The sequence below is a fragment of the Filicampus tigris genome, chromosome 5 (genome assembly GCF_054856515.1).
Source record: "Filicampus tigris isolate MCC_2025a chromosome 5, RoL_Ftig_1.0, whole genome shotgun sequence".
Classification (NCBI taxonomy): domain Eukaryota; kingdom Metazoa; phylum Chordata; class Actinopteri; order Syngnathiformes; family Syngnathidae; genus Filicampus; species Filicampus tigris.
In genome coordinates, this window is record NC_141221.1 from 2308840 (window position 1) to 2328779 (window position 19940).

At 42.8% G+C, this 19940-nt stretch overlaps 1 protein-coding gene across 1 annotated transcript; it reads left to right on the top strand.

Moving 5' to 3' along the window:
* Positions 1-139: 139 nt before the first annotated feature.
* LOC147146846 (glutamine--fructose-6-phosphate aminotransferase [isomerizing] 1) lies at positions 140-17181 on the top strand. The gene is made up of 19 exons (XM_086030846.1): positions 140-271; positions 2362-2469; positions 3202-3309; positions 3419-3544; positions 4706-4764; positions 4853-4987; positions 5066-5127; positions 5255-5334; positions 5409-5517; positions 5619-5782; positions 6805-6900; positions 7297-7394; positions 7525-7645; positions 7889-8046; positions 11121-11235; positions 12303-12430; positions 12709-12876; positions 13403-13564; positions 15469-17181. Exons 1-19 carry the CDS (start codon positions 265-267, stop codon positions 15511-15513), a joined length of 2049 nt encoding a protein of 682 aa, XP_085886972.1. The 5' UTR covers positions 140-264; the 3' UTR covers positions 15514-17181.
* Positions 17182-19940: the final 2759 nt, after the last annotated feature.

Below are 19940 nucleotides of genomic sequence, written 5' to 3' on the forward strand. Positions count from 1 at the left end.
TTATTTGGCAAAGGGATAATAAAGGCCTGTCTTTGTGCTTCTGATGTTGACGCACACGCGGAACGGATCCGCATCCGTTTGCCACGTCAGGGCAGCCTACGTTGAAAGGTACGGCCTGATTTACAGATCATACTGGCCAATCACGACAGATGCGGAAGTAGCCCCTTGGTTCTAATTTGTCCCCCAAAAAAATCTGAAAGGCGGAGGGTACTTGACAGGCGTTCCCAGCTTCCTCAGTGACAGAAACGGGCAACCGATCAAGTCATGTGTGGTGAGTGCTGGATGAATTTATATATTTAACCCATTTAGTACAGACGGTGCGTTTGTCTGAAACTCGGATGACAGTGGCAATCCATATGACATTAAAAAGCTTATTCTTCTCGGAGCCTGTTTGGATTAGCTAGAGGTGGCTAACCAAGCTTGCTAATTGAATGAGAAACAATGATGCCGTGTGCCCGCTATAAATATTAAATCACCAATACTGGACTCGCATTCTCCATGCGGCATTTATTTGCAAGGTTTGAGTGTAAAAACTAAATTTACTGGAAGAAAGGAATTCACGACATGCTGTGTTACAAGCTAGCTACAACGCTAAGTAGCTAATTGACGCCATTCGTAGTGATGCTACACTCATTGTTTTAACTTTCAATCTGCCCTTCATTAAATCAACTGTACAGCGGTTTAGTCATTCTTGTGAGCATGAGTCAACTTTGCCTATCGACCAAACAAAGAAGGAGCCTGCAATGCCAATAACGAGAGACGTGACACGCATCGTGTTGGTTGTTTTAGTTTTGGGAAAGAGAAGTTTGCTGTGTCCAGCTGTCATCGTCACATATTGTTTTCCTTTGTCTCAATGAATGTTCGCTGATGTTGTAAATGTTTCCCATTGGTGTCTTCACGAGCTCTGATCCAAATTAAATATTAGGTGATACTTTAAGGTTATAACAGGAAGGTACAGGTACGCTAAGAGCTGAACGGTATTGCCTTAAAATAAACATCTGAGCAGCACCACCACCACCACCACCACCACACACACACACAAATCTGCTTTGCTATTTGAATAATTTTGAAGCGACTTAAAATTCTCCTAATATCAACAAGATTTGAAGGTTTTTCCCCCTGCACATTTTTCACCTAGGTTTAACTTTCATCAGTTTAAACAAAAATAATAGAAATTTATTTCCTCCACTCCGTCCCAATTTCGTAATGAGATTTTTTTTTTCTTTTTTCTTTTTTTAAGTCGTTGTATTGTCTGTTGGTATTTTTCTGGTTTGAAATACTGTTGTTCATATTAGAGTGTAAGCGTCCCATGAGTTTACCTCCTCCACCTTTTGGGGGAAAAAAAAGGGAAAAAAAACAACCTCACTGCATCACCTGCGCTTCTGAATGAAGGCTCTGTTGAATTTGGCTGCCCTCTGTTACTTCTTCATCAGTGCTTAGCTGTTTGACCAAATGTACACTGCGCTTACTATCACTGGACACGTTGGTGAAGTCAAATATTTGCTGAAAGAGTGCTCGATCCTCTAGTTTAAAAAAAAAACATTCTGTGTTTCATGTTTTATTGCAGTGCACAAGTAAAGATCATTTTCAGGTAGCTCTAAAGTGCAACTTCCCACATGAAATGTCATTCTGACAAGACTAGAAAGTTTTTTTGTTTGTACAGTGGTTACCTTCTCTATGCACTTGTATGACAGTCAGACATGTTAAAATGTTGTTTTAAAACATTGTCTGTACAGTTGATGCACGTTTTCTATGGTGACAGTCTAACCATGTAACTCCCTGTTTGCCTTCCATGATTTCCTATTGGGAAAAAACAAACAATAAAACCTTAGCTATCAATCTGCGAAATAGAGCGGATTGGGTTTGACGTGGAAGGTTCTCTGCTTTGTCTTGTTTTGTGAGGGTTTTCACTCCGTATTTTGTCTGCGTATAACTCACACGCTAACTATACGGACACACCCCACACACACACACACTCCGCTTCTTGACATGTCTTTGTCTCTAAACAGGTTACAAAACTCAGTAACACTCGCAAGACTGGTTCGTGTATCCTGAAATATGTCAGCAACTGGCGTGCTTTTTGTTTTTACAGCAAAACGTATTGGTGGAAGAATGTGGCGATATTATGATTGTAGAGTCCTGCCCGTCCAACTTTTGTTGCCTTTCATTATTTTGCTCTAAGAAACGAAACGACAGATGAACAATGAGCAGATTCTTTGGAGCCTTTATCAGATGTGCAGTATGCTAAAAATAAATGTGTAGAAAGATACGAGGCACTTTTGCGAAACTGCACTAAAGTAGAACTTGCTTAACATCACTGATCAGTGTCACCAATGTTAACGCTTATCCTCTCCCCTCCAGGAATCTTCGCCTATCTCAACTACCATGTACCGAGGACTCGCCGTGAGGTCCTTGAAATCCTCCTCAAAGGCCTGCGCCGTCTGGAATACCGAGGCTATGACTCTGCCGGTGAGACGGATGAGAAAACGGTTATCGTCTACGCACTCTGCTTTGTTTATTCTCGGCTATCTCCTCGCTGTCGACCCAGACGACAGATACCTTGATTATATCACGTAGCCGCTGCTATTCACAGACACCGCACACTGAAAACATGATTGACCTTCCCTAGTTATAGTAGAACGTGAACACACCTGAGGTTTTTAAATCTCTATCTTTTATACAGTAGGGGTGAGGTGATAAATCATCCATTTTCTACACCAGTTGTCATCCTTAGCGTGACGTGAGCCTGTCCCAGATGACTTTTTTTTGTTTGTTTGTTTGTATGTTTTTTTTAACACCAAGCCCTTGTATTAAAAAATAAACAGGTCTCCCTTACAAGCAAGTCGTTATATATGTCCCAATTATCTCCAAAGTTAACGCTTTATCTGTGACAGCCCTAATTTTTCCTTTTTTTAAGAGTGGCAGTCTTGCCGTAAACTCCACCACGGTTCTGTGGACTTTTACCCCAGTGTGAAAAATCATCTCACTGTTATTAAAAAAAAAAAAAAAAAATCCTCCCTGACAGTGATGATCAAAATTAGATTAATTTATATAATTAATTATTCTTTGTAAATTGAATATCAGTAGACCCTCTAGCTGTATTTACAGGTGGCCCCACTATTCTAAATGTTTAACTTGTAAATATTAATGTGGTGTTTAGTGTTCATGTCTCTTTTTATTTATTTATTTTTTTTATTTCAGGTGTGGGCATTGATGGCGGTAATGGCAAGGAGTGGGAGACCAATGCCAAGACCATTCAATTGATTAAGCAGCGTGGAAAAGTGAAGGCTCTTGATGAGGAAATACACAGTAAGCTAAAAGTGGTTTTTTTTTTCCTCACATGACAACAAAAGAACTTCTCTCGAACGGGCCACTGTTTTAATTCAGGGTGTTAACGTAGTTTGTTTTGTTTGTTTAGAACAGCAAGATCTGGACCTCGAGGTGGAGTTGGATGTTCACCTCGGCATTGCTCACACCCGCTGGGCCACCCACGGAGAACCGAGCCCACTCAATAGCCACCCGCACAGATCGGACAAGAACAATGGTCAGTAATTCGGTCGTCGTAGGAAAATTATGGGCATTTCAAGTACTGACTGGTTTTCTGAACCCCACCCGCCCATGCCCCTTCAATAAAGTAAAACACACTTTAGAGTGTCCTTTTATTGTTTGCAGCCTAATGCTACGTTCACACCAAACGCGGATGAAGCGTTTCGCTGCGCTTCATTTGCTCGCGTTTGACCGCGGGAAATTTGAAACCTAAATGCTGTAGCCGCTCATTTGTGAAAACAATGTTGTTGTTGTTGTGTTTTTAAAAAAAAAAAAAATTTTTTTTACTTAAAGCTTAACGAAAAGTCAACCCAAACATATTTTTCTCTAGAATATGTTCTATGCAAGCCCACTAGTTGAAACAAGGCATTCTGATATACATTGCGTTTGTGGGATAAGAGTTAAGCAGCAAAATGCACCCACTTTTAGCCATCTCAGGGGGCGGCCATTTTGTCACTTCTGTCGACTGAAGATGACATTGAAGTGGCTCAGGGCTCAGATAACGAACAATCACGGCTCACCTGGTAAAGTTCAAGAACTGGGGAAAAAAAAAAAAAAGCTGCCGAGTGAACAGGACGCTGTGTGTGACGCAGTATGCCCGACGCTGATTGGCTGCCGCGAGGAGAAATGGCAAAAAAATGCATTTGTTTTATACGCGGAAATTGGTCGGATTTTCGCTGCTTCAAACGCATCATTTGCGCGGTCCCGCACGCAACCGCGCCCGCCCGCACGAACTACATTGACTTTAATTGAAACGCGCCGCCATAAACGCTCCCGACGCAGTTGCTGTGAATGCAGCATTAGGCACATAATAATCGATCAGGCTCTCTCAATCTCATGCCACACTTGTGAGGTTAATGGATGATCTCAGAAAATGAGAAGTACTTACTAACCCACATTTGTCAGCAATATTTTATGGAAAATGGCTTTTTGTGTACATAGAAAAAGTGGTAGATGTTTGCGTTCGCCTCGTGGAAAAATGGGAGCAAACACATTTGCCATACTTTTATGTAGTATCTGGTACAGTCCAATACGTTCTTTTTTTAATTGTTTTTCTAATACAATTAAGCCACACTTGAATGATTTTGGAAAGAGCAAGTCGAGTGAGTCATTGGGTCACGTCGTCTCGGGGTTCATTGTTTTTCTTTATGCTCTGCAGAGTTCATTGTTATTCACAATGGAATTATTACAAACTACAAAGATCTGAGGAAATTCCTGGTGAGCAGAACAATTTCTTCTTCATTCATCTTTATTTGCCTTGCATATGACCCTGACAGCAATGTAATCTTTACTCCCACCCCGCCAGATGAGCAAAGGCTATGAGTTTGAGTCCGAGACCGACACAGAGTCCATTGCCAAGCTGGTGAAGTACATGTACGACAACCGGGAGAGTGATGACATCAGTTTTGCCACTCTGGTGGAAAGGGTGACACAGCAACTGGTAAGGACACACACACACACACACACAGACAAATGATTAGTGATTATCAAATGAAATGTGGTTCACTGTACTTCTCAGGAAGGCGCTTTTGCCCTGGTCTTTAAGAGTGTTCATTATCCTGCCGAGGCAGTTGTCACAAGGTAAACAGTCGCTGTTTATTTACATTGTCTGTTGCTATCCGTATCTTTTTTTTTTTTTTCTTTTTTAACCTTTGTATCTACACAGTGCGCTCCAGCTAATTGTCTTAACTGCTTGATTAATGTGCAGAAGGGGAAGTCCTCTGCTGATTGCTGTGCGAAGTGACCACAAGCTCTCAACAGACCATATTCCTGTGGTCTACCGCTCATGTAAGTGCCATTTCGAGCCGCGTTTGTCTCCAATAACTTCAGTTGGATTTAGACCCGTTAGTTCATTTTTTCAGCTGGCAAAGAGAAGAAGAGCTGCAGTTCCCTCCCCAGAGTCGACCAGGACACCTGCCTGTTCCCTGTGGATGAGAAAGCCGTCGAATATTACTTTGCCTCTGACGCAAGGTAAGCGCATCCCCATGTCCATGCGGCCGTTCTTTTCAACTCAAAAGTAGCATCTGGCCACGCTTCTGTAGCGCGAATCGACGTTGTGTTTGTGACCACAGTGCAGTTATAGAGCACACAAATCGGGTGATCTTCCTCGAGGATGATGACGTGGCCGCTGTGAGCGAGGGAAGGCTGTCCATCCACAGGATAAAACGCCGTGCCGGAGACTACCCCGCCCGTGCTATTCAGACCCTTCAGATGGAGCTTGAGCAAATCATGAAAGGTGAGTTGAGGCTCCCCAAATCGTTGGGTTTTGCTCCGGATATTTCCTTCCACTTGACTTCCGTAAGAGGCTGATAGAGTGCCCTGTAATTAGTTGAGGAACGTGTTGCTATTGCATATTCAAAGTCAAAATATGATGATTGTGAAGCTGAATGGAGTGATAATTGTGCCTTGATGCATACATGCATGGTACCCTCAAAGTTCATAAGCCTTCAGATCAGGTTAGTGATGCCTGAAATATCAACAATCAGTTTGAGATTACGTCCATTTTATAAGGTGCATGCATTCTACATTTTAATTCGTTTTTGAGGGGGGGAATGAAATGATGCTTTACAACAAACTTGTAGTGGCTCTGTGTATTTAATGTAAACTTTAAAACACATTTTTCATTATTATTATTATTATTATCATTTTTTATTTATTTTTTTTTAAATGAGGAACCAAGGCGTCAGACAGATTTCCATTTTTGTGTAACGTCTAACCGCTTCTGTTTGCGTATCTGCACCACGGGCCAGCCGGTGTTCGCCGGTGTCCGTTTCCCGGCAGTGCCGACGCTGTCCAGCAGAGAGCAGAAATTAGCCGCTGTTTGGCTGGACTCGAACATTCCTTTGCGGTCCAATCATTTCTCAGCCGCTTGCCTGTTTCTGGAAGCGATCTGCCGAATAACCTAATTCGCATGACCCAAATTTCTTGCAGAGTGAAAGCGAAAAACACACACATTTCACTGTTGCAGTTTATTAGGGATGGAAAAACATGAACTCCCTCATGTCCCGTCTTTGTTTTGCTTGATGGAAAATGGTTGTTTTACCCGTTGTGTCAACCATGTGTTTTGGATAGTGTGACCCCTTACAAGAACTGAAACACAATATTTTTACTGGTCCTCAGCAGCTTAAGTGTGTCAACCATAAGTTCTCATGTAGGCGAGCGCTTTATTCAAAGCCCATCGTAGTGTTTTGAGGCTGCAGTTTTTGTCAGTATTGCGAATGTTTTTTTTTTTTTTTTTATCTTATCCTTCCACCACAGGCAATTTCAGCTCCTTCATGCAAAAGGAAATCTTTGAGCAGCCTGAGTCTGTGGTCAACACCATGAGAGGAAGAGTCAACTTTGATGACAACACAGGTGAGATATCTTGCCGCAGGTCAGCATCTTGCACTAAAATGCAAACAGATTTTTTGGGGGGGGGGGGTTACTGTACTGCTTTGTACGGCATTGACCCCATACTGTTGACAGTAAAGTAGGCTGGCCATCAACAAAAAGTTAAGGGGCATCTCAACATTTTAAGAACACAACAGTATGCACATATGCTAAAATAGGTGTGAAGTTTGAAAAAATGTGTGAGTCGCAAATTGGTGTGGGTTGACTGTATGAGGGATCACGATCCATGTGTAAACATAACACATGAAGACCATGACTTTGCGAACGACCGACTTCTCCCAGCACTCTCACGGACTGCGTTTTAATGATGTGGAAAGAGGCGAGGCCCGATGATGGGTTGGATGTTTGGTTTGTTCCCAGTGACCTTGGGTGGACTGAAGGACCACATCAAAGAGATCCAGAGATGTCGACGCCTGATCCTTATTGCATGCGGCACCAGCTACCATGCCGGCGTCGCGGTGAGTTGACGCGAAACAGTTGTAGTGTAAATTGTTATCATTCAACCCATTGAGCCGGCATGCGCACGACTTGTTTTTGACAGGATGATGCCTGCCTGGTAGTGATTTGACTGATTTGTTGCTCCCGCAGACCCGTCAGGTCCTGGAGGAGCTAACGGAGCTGCCCGTGATGGTGGAGCTGGCCAGCGATTTCCTGGACCGGAACACACCCGTCTTCCGAGACGACGTTTGCTTCTTTATTAGCCAGTCGGGTGAGGGCTGAACTAGTGCACGGGTCCTTGTTTGATCCTCACTTTCCATGTCAGGGAGCCAGACTGTGAACTGCTTAGTAATCTGTTTATCTTCTTTTGTGTGATCTCCATCATGGGCTTTCTTTGCCGTTTGCTCAATTACAGCCGTGCATGCGTCATTTTCTACCAAACTAACAATCTGAATCGCAACCTTTACGTTGATTTTCTGCTGAAGTATATTTTCCCTTATGCGTCATCCCTCAGGGGAGACTGCTGACAGCCTGATGGCCCTGCGCTACTGCAAGGAAAGAGGGGCTCTGACTGTGGGCGTCACCAACACAGTGGGCAGCTCCATCTCCCGGGAGACTGACTGTGGAGTCCACATCAATGCCGGACCTGAGATTGGAGTGGCCAGCACTAAGGTGAGGCAGCAGAGCTTTGGTGCGCTCTGCACCTTTAGCAGAGTGCCAAACATTTTTTTCACGCAAGTCAATGCAAACTTTTTTTTTTTTTTTTTCCAAGAATATGTTCCATGCAAGCCCACTAGTTGAAACAGAACATTCTGATGAATATTGCGTTTGTGGAATAAGTGTTAATGCACTCGTTTTTAGCCATCTCTGGGGGCGGCCATTTTGTCTTCTGTCGACCGAAAATGACATCGCAACCGCTCACAACAACCAATCACGGCTCGGATTCAGAAAACAGGTCGGCCGTGATTGGTTGTTGTGAGCAGTTGTGATGTCATTTTCGGTCGACAGAAGACAAAATGGCCGCCCCCACAGATGGCCAAAAAGGAGCGCATTTTGCTGCTTAACCTATATTCCACAAACGCAAAATTAATCAGAATGCCGTGTTTCAACTAGTGGGCCTGTTGGGAACAGTTTGATAGTTTTATTTTATTTTTTTAAATCATCAAAAAACATCAACTGTACAGACAATGTATAAACATTTCAACATTAACTATCATAAAAGTAAGTTTTCCACGACAGTCGACACTCCCCCGTGGATTCTTTTGCTTTAAATGAAAAGTTTCAATCAAAGGAAACATACTTTGAAACTGTATCCAGGTATCATAATAAAAGGTAGCTGAAGTTTTTCGGTCCAAAGACACTAAGGATAACGAACCACGGAAGACGTAACATTTATTTGTAGCACTCGGGATGAAATTACTTGGCTTTGGGGCTGCCGTTCTGTTTCGTGCAAACGAGCCGTCGCTCGCCGTGCCTAATGCGACTTCACATTTTGGCAACATTCAGAACGGCTCGCTCGCTCATTTTTGGAAATGGGCAGCTAACAGAAGATTTACTTTGATGTTCAATTTCACGTTTGCACTCAGTATATTATGTGCACAAAACCTTAAAAGTCCATTGACCGTAAAATGTTCAATCTTAAACTGTCTGCTCAAATGTGGAGAATAATAATTTAGTCTGTCAATCACCTGTACTTAAATGTGACATTCGTTGTAAGTTATGGAACTGCAATTCATTACTTAGGCTGAATTCACACTGCAGGGCATAATGACCAAATTATATTTTTCCTCAAACCAGATCTTTTTTCACTTTACATAAATAAAAATGATGGCCAGGACCAGACTGGAAATACAACGCCCGTTTGGGGAAAATTCCCCCAATTTACGATGGCTACCACGTCCCTGTATAATCAGTTATTTTAAAAATCAGTCATGTAGTTTTAGTAATGCCCTTAGATAACTGTATGTGCTTTTAAGGTTGCATCCGATTGGTCAAAGTCAGATTAAAGCGTACCATTCCATATGAAACTCATTTCACGTCTTTGCAATATGCATATTGCACGTGCCATTATTGCGATGACAACATTTCCTTTCAATATATTGTGCAGCCCAAAATGACATCATATCAATGAAGCAAAACACCCGGCAACAGTGGACGAAACCCAGATGATAATGCAGCGAGCGCCTCCTCTTGTTGCTCGCTCCTACGTGCTGTTTGCAACGCGTGTGCAAGCCGGACGTCACGCCAAGGGCCAGTAGTTCAAAACTTACAGGACTAAATTTGTGATAGTTTCCTATCGGACCTCGTTAGGTTGTGCAGGTGGGCCTAATTATGAGGCCAGTGAGTGTAATGTATCCACAATGGCACGCAACTAATAATATCCGAGCTTATTTGTTGAAAGTGCGAGTGAGAGTGACGCAGGCCCTGTCCTGTCCTGGCCGGCCAGGCCTTGCAACTTGGCCCAACCACTTGAGTGGTGCGCTGCTCCAGAGCCTGCAAGCACGCCTCAGAGACGCCATCATTTACTGCTTGGCTGCCTGGGCCACACAGGCGGCCGGCCCAAACAGAGCAGCGCGACTTGGCTCCCCAAATCACCAGACTACACGTGTGTCATGTCGTCCCGCAACGGCAATTTAGCGCACTCATTTGTGTGATGCGATGTGCGGCAAATTCATAAGCACGAGATGCAACATTCCCCATTGATCATATTCATAAACATTTTTGTTGTGGATGTTAATTGCTGAAAGCTGGGACCTAATTTGGCAGGTCAACTGACGGTGAGATTTTAGTTTGCTGCTTATAAGCGTGGTCATCGTTCTTGGATCAAGGTCAGCCTGTTGCACATGAATCACACTTTGTGCACCACCGGGTCACATTTTTGGGCAGCACATTGGGTTCGAGACGTGAGGGACTGCAGTTAAAGGGCGTGTCAAACCAAACATTTTTCAACCATGGCTAACCTGTTTTCTGAAGCTGACCCGCGATTGGTTGTTACCTGAGCAGCTGTGATGTCATTTTCAGTCGACAACAAGTGACAAAATGGCCGCCCCTCAAATGGCTAAAAGGGGTGGATTTTGCGTCTTAACTCATATTCCATAAACGCAATATTAATCCGATTGCCTTGTTTCAACTAGTGGGCATACATATTGAAAACAAATGTTTGGGTTGACCTTCTCTTTTTAAAAAAAAAAAAAAAAAAAAAAAAAATTGTAAAGGTTTTCACAATTATGATGTTGGCAGTGAACTCCAGCGGATCTTAGGTAGTAACAAATAGTCTTCAGGTGACCATTCTCACCTCTCAACGTGCACCGAGATGAAGCGACAAACAGCACATCGCTGATGACAGCAGTCGTCAGGTTGCCGAAATCCTTTGTGACGCGATGCTCTGCCAAGTTTCAAGCGTTTGTTCAAGGATGAGCGCTGCTCGTTTTGACTGAGCGCCGCCTTTGCCTGCACTCACCTCGCCTTGCATTTCTCATCTGTCGTGCATTATTAGATGGGAGACAAATTTCATTATCAGAACGACAGAAAAGAGATCGTCTCAGAAAAGGATCGTATAACTTCTTGGTGTATTTTTTTTTTTATTTTTTAGGGTCAATTTCAAAACTTAAATCACGCAAAACAACATCCAGTTGGAGATTTTTGATAGCTTTGATGGCTTTTGTGTGTCTGTAGACACTCAAGACTCGCACTCACGAGCCTCACCACTTGATGGATTTTGTTTATTTATGTTTTCATGTGCGCAGGCCTACACGAGCCAGTTTGTGGCCCTGGTCATGTTTGCTCTGATGATGTGCGCTGACAGGATTTCCATGCAGCCCAGACGGCGGCAGATCATCCAGGGCTTGAAGGTGCTTCCGGGTAAGTCCAAGGTTTTTAGGCGGCAATTTAACAGATTGCAACACACTGGAAATGTTCCAAAATGTAATTGACTCAACTGGGCAACTGAACTCGCACCCACCCGCCAGAAAATTAACCCCCGAAAACACACTCGCTACAACACTGTCCTCCCATTCCGGGTTTCGATACGGCATTCTGATTTATTGTGTTTGTGGAATATGAGTTAAAGATGAAATCAACGCAAACATTTTTTTTTTTTTCAAGAATATGTTTTATGCAAGTCCACTAGTTGAAACGGGGCATTCTGAGAAATATTGCGTTTGTGGAATAAGAGTTAATCCATCCGTTTTTAGCCATCTTGCGGCCATTTTGTCTTGTGTCGACTGAAAATGACATCGCAACTGCTCGCATTGACCAATCGCGGCTCAAATTCAGAAAACGGGTCCGCCGTGGTTGGTCGTTGTGAGCAGTTGCGATGTCATTTTCAGTCGACACAAGACAAAATGGCCGCCCCCAGAGATGGCTAAAAACGAGTGCCTTTTTGCTGCTTAATTTATATTCCACAAACGCAATATTAATCAGAACGCCTTGTTTCAACTAGCGGGCCTGCTGGGAATATATTCTTGAAAAAAAATGTTTGGGTTGACCTCCGCTTTTTAAGCAGCAAAATCCACCCCATTTATTTATTTATTTTATTTATTTTTTTAGCCATCTCATTTACATGAGAGGTAGAAATCGTTATGACGTGTTGCCGTTGTACATCGCTGTAATGTACAACCACAACCGTGTTGTAATACGAATACCTTATGCGGTGGTCATCGAGTTTGTAGAACCAGAAAAGCAACTGACAATGAAGATCATGGCGAAAAAAGGGACTAAGCAAGCGTGCGCATCTTCATTGCGGGCCTTCGCGTGCCCTTTTTTGGATCGAAAGCGGACGATGGCGTGCCCTGAGCAGTCAAGTTACCAGCATCAGACTAGTCTGGCCGGCCACTCGGCTGCTCATATTCAAACATTCCGATGTGCGTTTTGCACCGCATGTTTCTGACTTTTCAAATCCTAATTTGTTTCCCTCCTGTGTGTATCAGACCTGATCAAGGAGGTCCTCAGTTTGGATGATGAGATCCAGAATCTGGCAACAGAGCTGTACCAGCAGAAGAGTGTACTGATCATGGGCAGAGGCTACCATTATGCTACCTCCTTGGAAGGAGCCCTGGTGAGAAAACGCAGACGACCTTTCCCGACCAGCCTCATGTCGCCTTTTTTAAAAAAAAAAAATTTTTTTTATTTGTTGTTTTTTTTGTTCTCATCCCTTTATAAGCTCTTTCGATGTGTAATGAATGAGTCCAATGTCTCTGGAGGAGTACATGGAAAATGCCCAAATAGGCTTTTTTGTATTTGCAACCGTGCCTTTTTTTTTGCTCCTCCTAACTACGTAATGAAGTTATTGCTACACGACGTAAGCGTGTAACTTTGTGAACTGTTCCTACCCAGAAAATCAAGGAGATCACGTACATGCACTCCGAGGGCATCCTGGCTGGGGAGCTGAAGCATGGCCCTCTGGCTCTTGTGGACAACCTCATGCCAGTCATCATGATCATCATGAAAGACCACACGTACGTCAAATGCCAGAACGCCCTGCAGCAAGTCGTCGCCCGCCAGGTAGGACGCACTCTACCAAGCAGTCCATTTTTTTTTTTTTAACGCCAAAGAATATCAGGCATATCAAGTATTTTCATAACAAGTGTCGTTTTTTTTGTGTTTTTTTTCCTTTTCGTTTTTGTTAATAATCCTTAGTGCTTTACACTACAGTAGAACAACTTCATAAAAGCAGAATTTTTGAAAACCAGTTTGAAAGTGTGCCTAATTACTACCTCATTTGCATGGTGGTTTTGTCCAATAGAAACCACCGGCACTATAGCACATTGGTTTTTTTTTGTTTCTTTTTGGATGGAAAATGTGCACTTTTATTGCTTTTGGGACGAATTGGAAAAATAAATGCAATTCAGTGTCCTGTGGCTCACCTCTTGTTGTGACATGACATCACTATTGGACAACTGGAGCACATGATGTTATCAGAGGTGTGACGCTGGAACAGATTTTTTTCGATCCACTCCTACCAGAGATATGATGATTTTTTTTGTTGTTGTTCTTGTTGTTGTTGTTATTTTCCTTTTTGCTTTGACAGGGCCGCCCAATCGTGATCTGCGACAGGGACGATTACGAGAGCATCAGCAACTCGTGCCGCACCATCAAAGTGCCTCACTGCGTGGACTGCCTGCAGGGCATCCTGAGCGTCATCCCCCTGCAGCTGCTCTCCTTCCATCTGGCCGTGCTCCGAGGCTTCGACGTAAGTGCTTCGGGCTTTGCCTGCGCCGACATCTGCAACGCGTTTGGCCTTCTGCGCGGCCACCAACCACAACCCTGTCATTCTATTGCATCAATTTGGACCGCGGTCGTGATTGGACAGTTGCACGTGACTCGCCAGCAAAGGGACACAGAATGATCTGTATTAACGTTCAGGATCTTGACAACATGAATGACAGTGGACCCTCTGAACTCGACTAGTTTGGTCATCCAAAATGTTAAGGGATTGTTTTTTTTTTTTTTTTTTGAGTATATAAACTGGATTCAGGGAGTTTGCATTATGCTAGTCTAGTCCTTCATTCACAAGCTTGGCTCAGTTTCTACTCAGTGACAGGGGCGGAGCCATGGGTGGGCCTGGGTGTGCACAGGCCCACCCAGTGAGATTCATAAAAAAAAAAAAACTTTTACATTTTTAGTCAATTCTGAAATTATTTGTGTGGCTCCGCCCCTGCTCAGTGATGGTGTGAATGGTTGTCCACCTGACTATGGGCCCGGTCCAGGGTGAAGTCTGCCGCCTTTTACTCAGTCACCCAAGATGGGTTCCAGCAGGGTAGGTGATCAAGTGACTTTAATGTTTAGTAAGGCTAGTTTCGCACCGCAGGGAAATGCGACACAGGTCGGATCGTTTTTTTTTTTCCCCCCCCGTATGCGATCTCTATCAGATTTTTAATCATGACAGTCAGAAACGCTCAATTCCAATTTGTTTCAAATCCGGACCCGGCTCGCTTTCATATGCGGTCCCAGATCGGATACGTATACGATTTTTTTTTTTTTTTTTTTTTTGGGGCAATGCGACCGCAGTCTGCACGGCCATGTCGCATATATCCGTCCGTGACGTCATTATGCGATCCGCACAGGTGGACACACAAATGGCTCGATTGTCCGCAAAGTTGTTTTGAGTAACGGCATTGGCTTTATATTTAACTTTCCAGCTGAAACACGAATCATAGAGTGGACCTTTGCGGTGACAGTATAGCCACGCAGATGGCAATGGTGTGACCTCATCTTTAGTGACTTTTGTCTCCATGAAGTGAGATCGAAAAGCCTCTCCTCATATCCCCCCCAAATACTCTATTTCTCGATTCTCCCGAATCGCTTCTCTGTCGGTGTGAGATAATGAAAAAAATATAGTTCCGTGTGGCCCCTACACTCTGGGCCAGAGTTACTTCCACAAAATATTACATTGCCAATGACGTCGTGTCTTCTTATGCGTATGCGGGTCACTTTTGGGACGCCTTTGTTCGCACACTAGACGTACAGAGGTCACATTTAAGTTCCATTACTGTTGGAAAACAGTTTTGAAATGATTTATCTTGGTCTTTTTTTTTTTTTTTATAATATGACGCACACCTGCTATGTGAAGAGGGGTGTCTAGACTTTTAGCGTCTCACCGAGGGACGCCCGTTTTGCTGACGATTGATAAGTGGCGAAACACTTTTTAGAAATGACTGACGAATGAACGCCTGTTTTTTTTTTGGGGGGGGGGGGGGACTGACTGACTGACTGACGATTACAATTCCATTTGTCACGAAAAATCACGGATGATGAACCAGCAACATTTCGTCAAATATCCACCTGCGCTTTTATGTCCATCGTACCCGCCACTTAACTATGCTTGTTACTCGGTGTACATGACAGTACAGTGGTTGAAAGTTTCATTTTGTAATCATTGTTTTCATGTTTACTTTGGGGGGGGGGGGGGGGGGGGGGAAACAGTCGTTAGACTATTGAGCTGCTCATTTAGTATAGATAATCGTATAGATACGGCTTATCATATTGCATCTGTGTCACAAAAATGAAAGTTAGTGAATTCCAAAACGATTTGAGTTTTATTTGTGACTGTGAATTTGACTTCAACTAAAGCTGGATTGCGCTGTCTGCCCTTAGGTGGACTGTCCACGCAACCTGGCTAAGTCGGTGACGGTGGAGTGAACGGGCCCACTCGTCACCCTGCATCAGGCTGGAGGACGCGCGGACGCCACGTCCGGCTTCGTGCGTCCTCTGTCGTGCATTTTTACTTATATCTGGCTGTTTCATCTCTCTGTATCTCCCTGTTGGACTCCTTAGTGTCATTGTAGACTGGTGGCGGTCTGGGCTGGCACTCAACGTTTATCCTCCTTCCTCTGGCTCGATGCGCCAGCAGCAATGAAAAGGCGCTGCCTTGCTCTGCAGCAAACCGGTCACTTTAGTTCATTTCACTGATAGCATCTTGGCGCCGACGTTACTGACCAATGGATACTTTGAACAACATTTTGCCTCCTTTCCCCCAAGTGTTTTCACTCGTTACTTTGTTGGTGTCTTTCTTTCTGTTTGGCAGCTAATCGTTTAAAGTGTCAAATTATTTCGGGCCACAGCAGTCAAAAATGCTGCCACTATGACGCTGTTGGATTTATGTGCGCACCTCTTCTTCATGGTCAAATTGTCTTGTTACGTTCTTTATTTATGCTCTCAGTTTGTTTTTGTTTTTTTAAATCACACAATGGTCATATTTTTTTGTTGACTGAATCTTGTTCGTGAAAGACTTGATACTGTTCTTTATTTCATACTACACAATGAAGTGATACCCTTGAGATGAAGTTACTGCCAGCCCACACCTTTCCATCATGACTACTGCAAATGCAATATCGGGACCATTTGTAGCTATTAATTCTATATATTTTTTTCATTTTCTTATGAGAAATCAGAATTTTGTATTGTTATTCCATGATTTGAAATGTGAATGTTACAGTCTTTTGGAAAAAAAAAAAAAAAAAGTCCTGTCAAACCAAACAGTCTTCTGGTTTGTGCCGCTGGAAAGCAAAATATGTGTATTTGATATGCACGTACTATGGTGTTTTTGTAGCCATATCGCTGCCATCGGGCCAAAACCTTGTACCTCCAAAATAGTCACTTTTCAGGAAACCCCAAAAATGGCACTTTTTTTTTTTTTTTAACCATTAGCATTGCATCATGCCATTTTCAACACTTTGGATTGGTAAATCATGTGTAAAAATAACACCCACACATGTGTGTGTGTGTGTGTGTGTGTGTGTGTGGACTGACCGATAGATTTTTGAAATATGAAATTCATCCAAGTGTGATTTTTATGAGGTTTTGGCCAGGCGCCAGCAATATGAAAAAAAGGCCTTAGATGGCTCACACACAAACTGCCACTGTTATGGCAGCGTGTCACACTGTTGATGTATTAGAAGCTGACAAGGAGAGAGAATGATGTAATTCTGATTCATACGCATTTGTGGAGGAGCAGAAGCTGCTACTGTTACCATTTTTTTTTTTAGATTTTTTTTTGTGTTTGCTTTCGACATTCATCCCGCTTCTGCAGTCAAGCCTTAATCACAGTTTGTGCATGCATCCGGAACATTGAGCTTTGGTTTGTATGCAAGTTTGGAAAGTCCATGTTATTAGTGAGCAAAAGTCTATTCTTTAAAGTGATGTTACCAATATTAGTGGGACACTATTGAGCATCCCAGCTGATGTAATAAAGTGTCAACTAGTTGTCTTTGTGAGCTTATTTGTTGAGAAGGTGCAACGCATTTGGATAGAAGACTGACAATGAATACTTGACAGATTTATTCCAATAAAGACTTTTTGGATGTCTAAGCTTTGATGTTGATGTACGTTCTCTATAGTGATTTGCGACCGAGGGTTAAATATTCAGTGTTGTATATGAGCAGTGGATATTACATAAACACGACAAGTTAGGGATTGAAATTTCAGGATAAACATAAATGCACTATAACCTTTGCATCTGAGCTTGATTTGACCTTTCAACTTATCTTTGAATAGTGAATATCCTCATTTAGTCAGTCTTGCCCAAAAAAGAAAACTACCAAATTGGTATTTTAAATATATGAAACATTTGGAGAATTCACCTCACTAAGAAAAAAAATATTGTCCAAACTGGTCAAGGCAGGCTTTATTTACACTGCACGTTTCATGCACAGGGTAACTCAAATGCGCGTCACATAATTGAAATGACATTTATAAAACATTTACAAACCAAAGAGTGAAAGACATTTAAAAGCAAATTAAAGGAATGAAACCATGCTAAAATTACGAACACTTTACAGTGCAAGAACGTTTTCAAATGCTTTGAAAGATCATAAAAGTATGTGTACTATTAAAAACGTATAAAAATAAGTTACATTAAAACATGCATGCTAGGTTAATTGGACACTCTAAATTGCCCTTAGTTGTGATTGTGAGTGTGTATGTTTGTTTGTCTCTGTGTGCCCTGCGATCGGCCGGCAACCGGTTCAGGGGTACCCGCCTACTGCTCCAAGATGGCCGGGATGGGCCGACTCCAGCGCGCCAACGATCCTTGCGAGGATTAAGCGGATTGGATAGTGGATTGTGTGGATCGTAACAACTTTCTGGACTTGTGGATAAACACGGACAATAGGCCAAAGTCAGTCATCTCGGTGCCGAATACGCAAAGAGAGCCAAGTGATGACCTAATGCCCAATGAGCTCACGTATACTATGAGACTGCCAAGGCACCGGTGAGTGTTAAACAATGTAAATGAGCGATCCCCGCCCCACCTCCCCCCACAAATACTGGTTAATATTGGTTGGGTCTGTGCATTATAGAAGGTGACCCTATATGTCAGGATCAAAGAGAAACTCGTTTAAAGCCGTAAAAAAAAAAACACATGCGGGTAGCAGATGTTTCCAGAAGAGGTTGCCGATGAGGTCAGTGCGAGGGGTCTGATGAGGTTGATATGTTGTAGTCTTCACAAGCGCCACATCTCAGTCCACTTGAGCACCCAAGACACATGTTTCACGGACAGCACCAGCCGCGCAGAAGAACTCTGTCGCGAAAACGTTATCTTGTTCATTTTCCTTACAGAAAGCAGAGTTGGCCAAAACATACTACACATTAAAAAAGGTGGTGTTGTTTTTGAAGTTTTGATCCCGCAGATTGCATTGCAGATTGGATTTGGGTGAGCGGAAGAGTTTAAGATGGTAGCCATTTTACTGAACTGAAACTGAAGTAAACGTAATGTAACATTCTTAGAAAAGGAAAAAGCGGTAGCCGGATGACTGGATGACAAAGGGATCAGGGTTCAAATCCCCGCCTACAAAAATGGGCGGGTTGCTTCAGGAAGGGCATCTGGTGTGAAAACCGGGCCAAATGTATCATGCTGCTGCTTCTTTTTCTTAGATAAGGTTGGTTAAAAAAAAATTTTAAACTTTTTTTTTGAACCATAGCTATATCGATAACCTGATAACCCATTTCTTGTTAGATTTAACTGGTCAATGTGGGTACATGTTGGGTCAAATCCTCAAATAAATAACCCTGCATTGGCATGAGTTCTGGGTTAGCTTTTGACATAGTATGATGCCGGTGAGATTCAACTTCTTCACTTAAGTCACAGTAAAAAGAAAAAAAAAAAAAAAAAAAGAAACGTAATGAAACATTTGAACTTCATTACTTCCTACCACTAACATGTACTGTATGCGGCGATTCTTTGCAGCCGCTCATGTCGTCACCCGCAAAGCCTATCAATCGAAGTGACTTTCTTCATGTGAGACGTGGCCTCGGCTCGTCATCCCGGCACCCGCGCCGCAAACCCCGCCAGGAGCCATTAGCACTGTTTCGCCTTTCCTAAGGCCCGTCCATATTTCCAGAGGATTAGCCGGGCTCTGCTATTTTCCGTGATGGCTCATGCACATGTGTGCATAATGCAGCATGTGAACATCTGGAGCTGGTTAGCTATACTGGTGAAGTTCGATTTTTTTTTCTTTCCCTCCCCACTTCACAGTCTACATTGCGTGGGCTGCACTGAAAAGTGTCAGCGTGTGAACCCGGTGATCCCAGTCACCGTGTCACTGTGCACACAACAATCTCAATAGTTCGTTTTGTCACAGCCATTAAGAGTTCACTAGAATGGAAACCATATGAAAGTAACAACATAGAGGGTGGTTAAAAAAAAATAAACATAAAAAAGAAAATTGGACATAATGGCTTCAAAATTACAGGGGAAAAAAACATCCAGAAATGCAAAGTTAATTTGAAAGTATTCAAATGCTTAGTTTGCTTTTTTTTTTTCATTTTTATATAACATTCGGATTGGCACCGTGCAGCAACAGTCTGGCAAGATTAATGTCACATTGTCACCATCACAATAACATTTGTTACACCCTGAATTTGATGTGAAAACAGGGAGGAATAATCACGACAGTGATTGTGTGCTGTTTCCTCCGCAGACTTTACTTGAGTCAGTCAACAATCCAAGAAAAATAGTCAATTAAATCCCTTAAGTCATTTCAATGAAATGAAATTATACAACATTAGCAGTCATTTGCTTTGAAACCAAACAATTTCTGTTCAATAACAAAAAGTATGACATGTTTTAT

Bases quoted from the DNA above. Each gene is read 5' to 3' on its own strand.
- LOC147146846 (XM_086030846.1), top strand. The intron at 3,310-3,418 runs GTAAGCTAAAAG...TTGTTTGTTTAG, and splicing joins TCTTGATGAGGAAATACACA to AACAGCAAGATCTGGACCTC. The intron at 13,565-15,468 runs GTAAGTGCTTCG...GTCTGCCCTTAG, and splicing joins CCGTGCTCCGAGGCTTCGAC to GTGGACTGTCCACGCAACCT.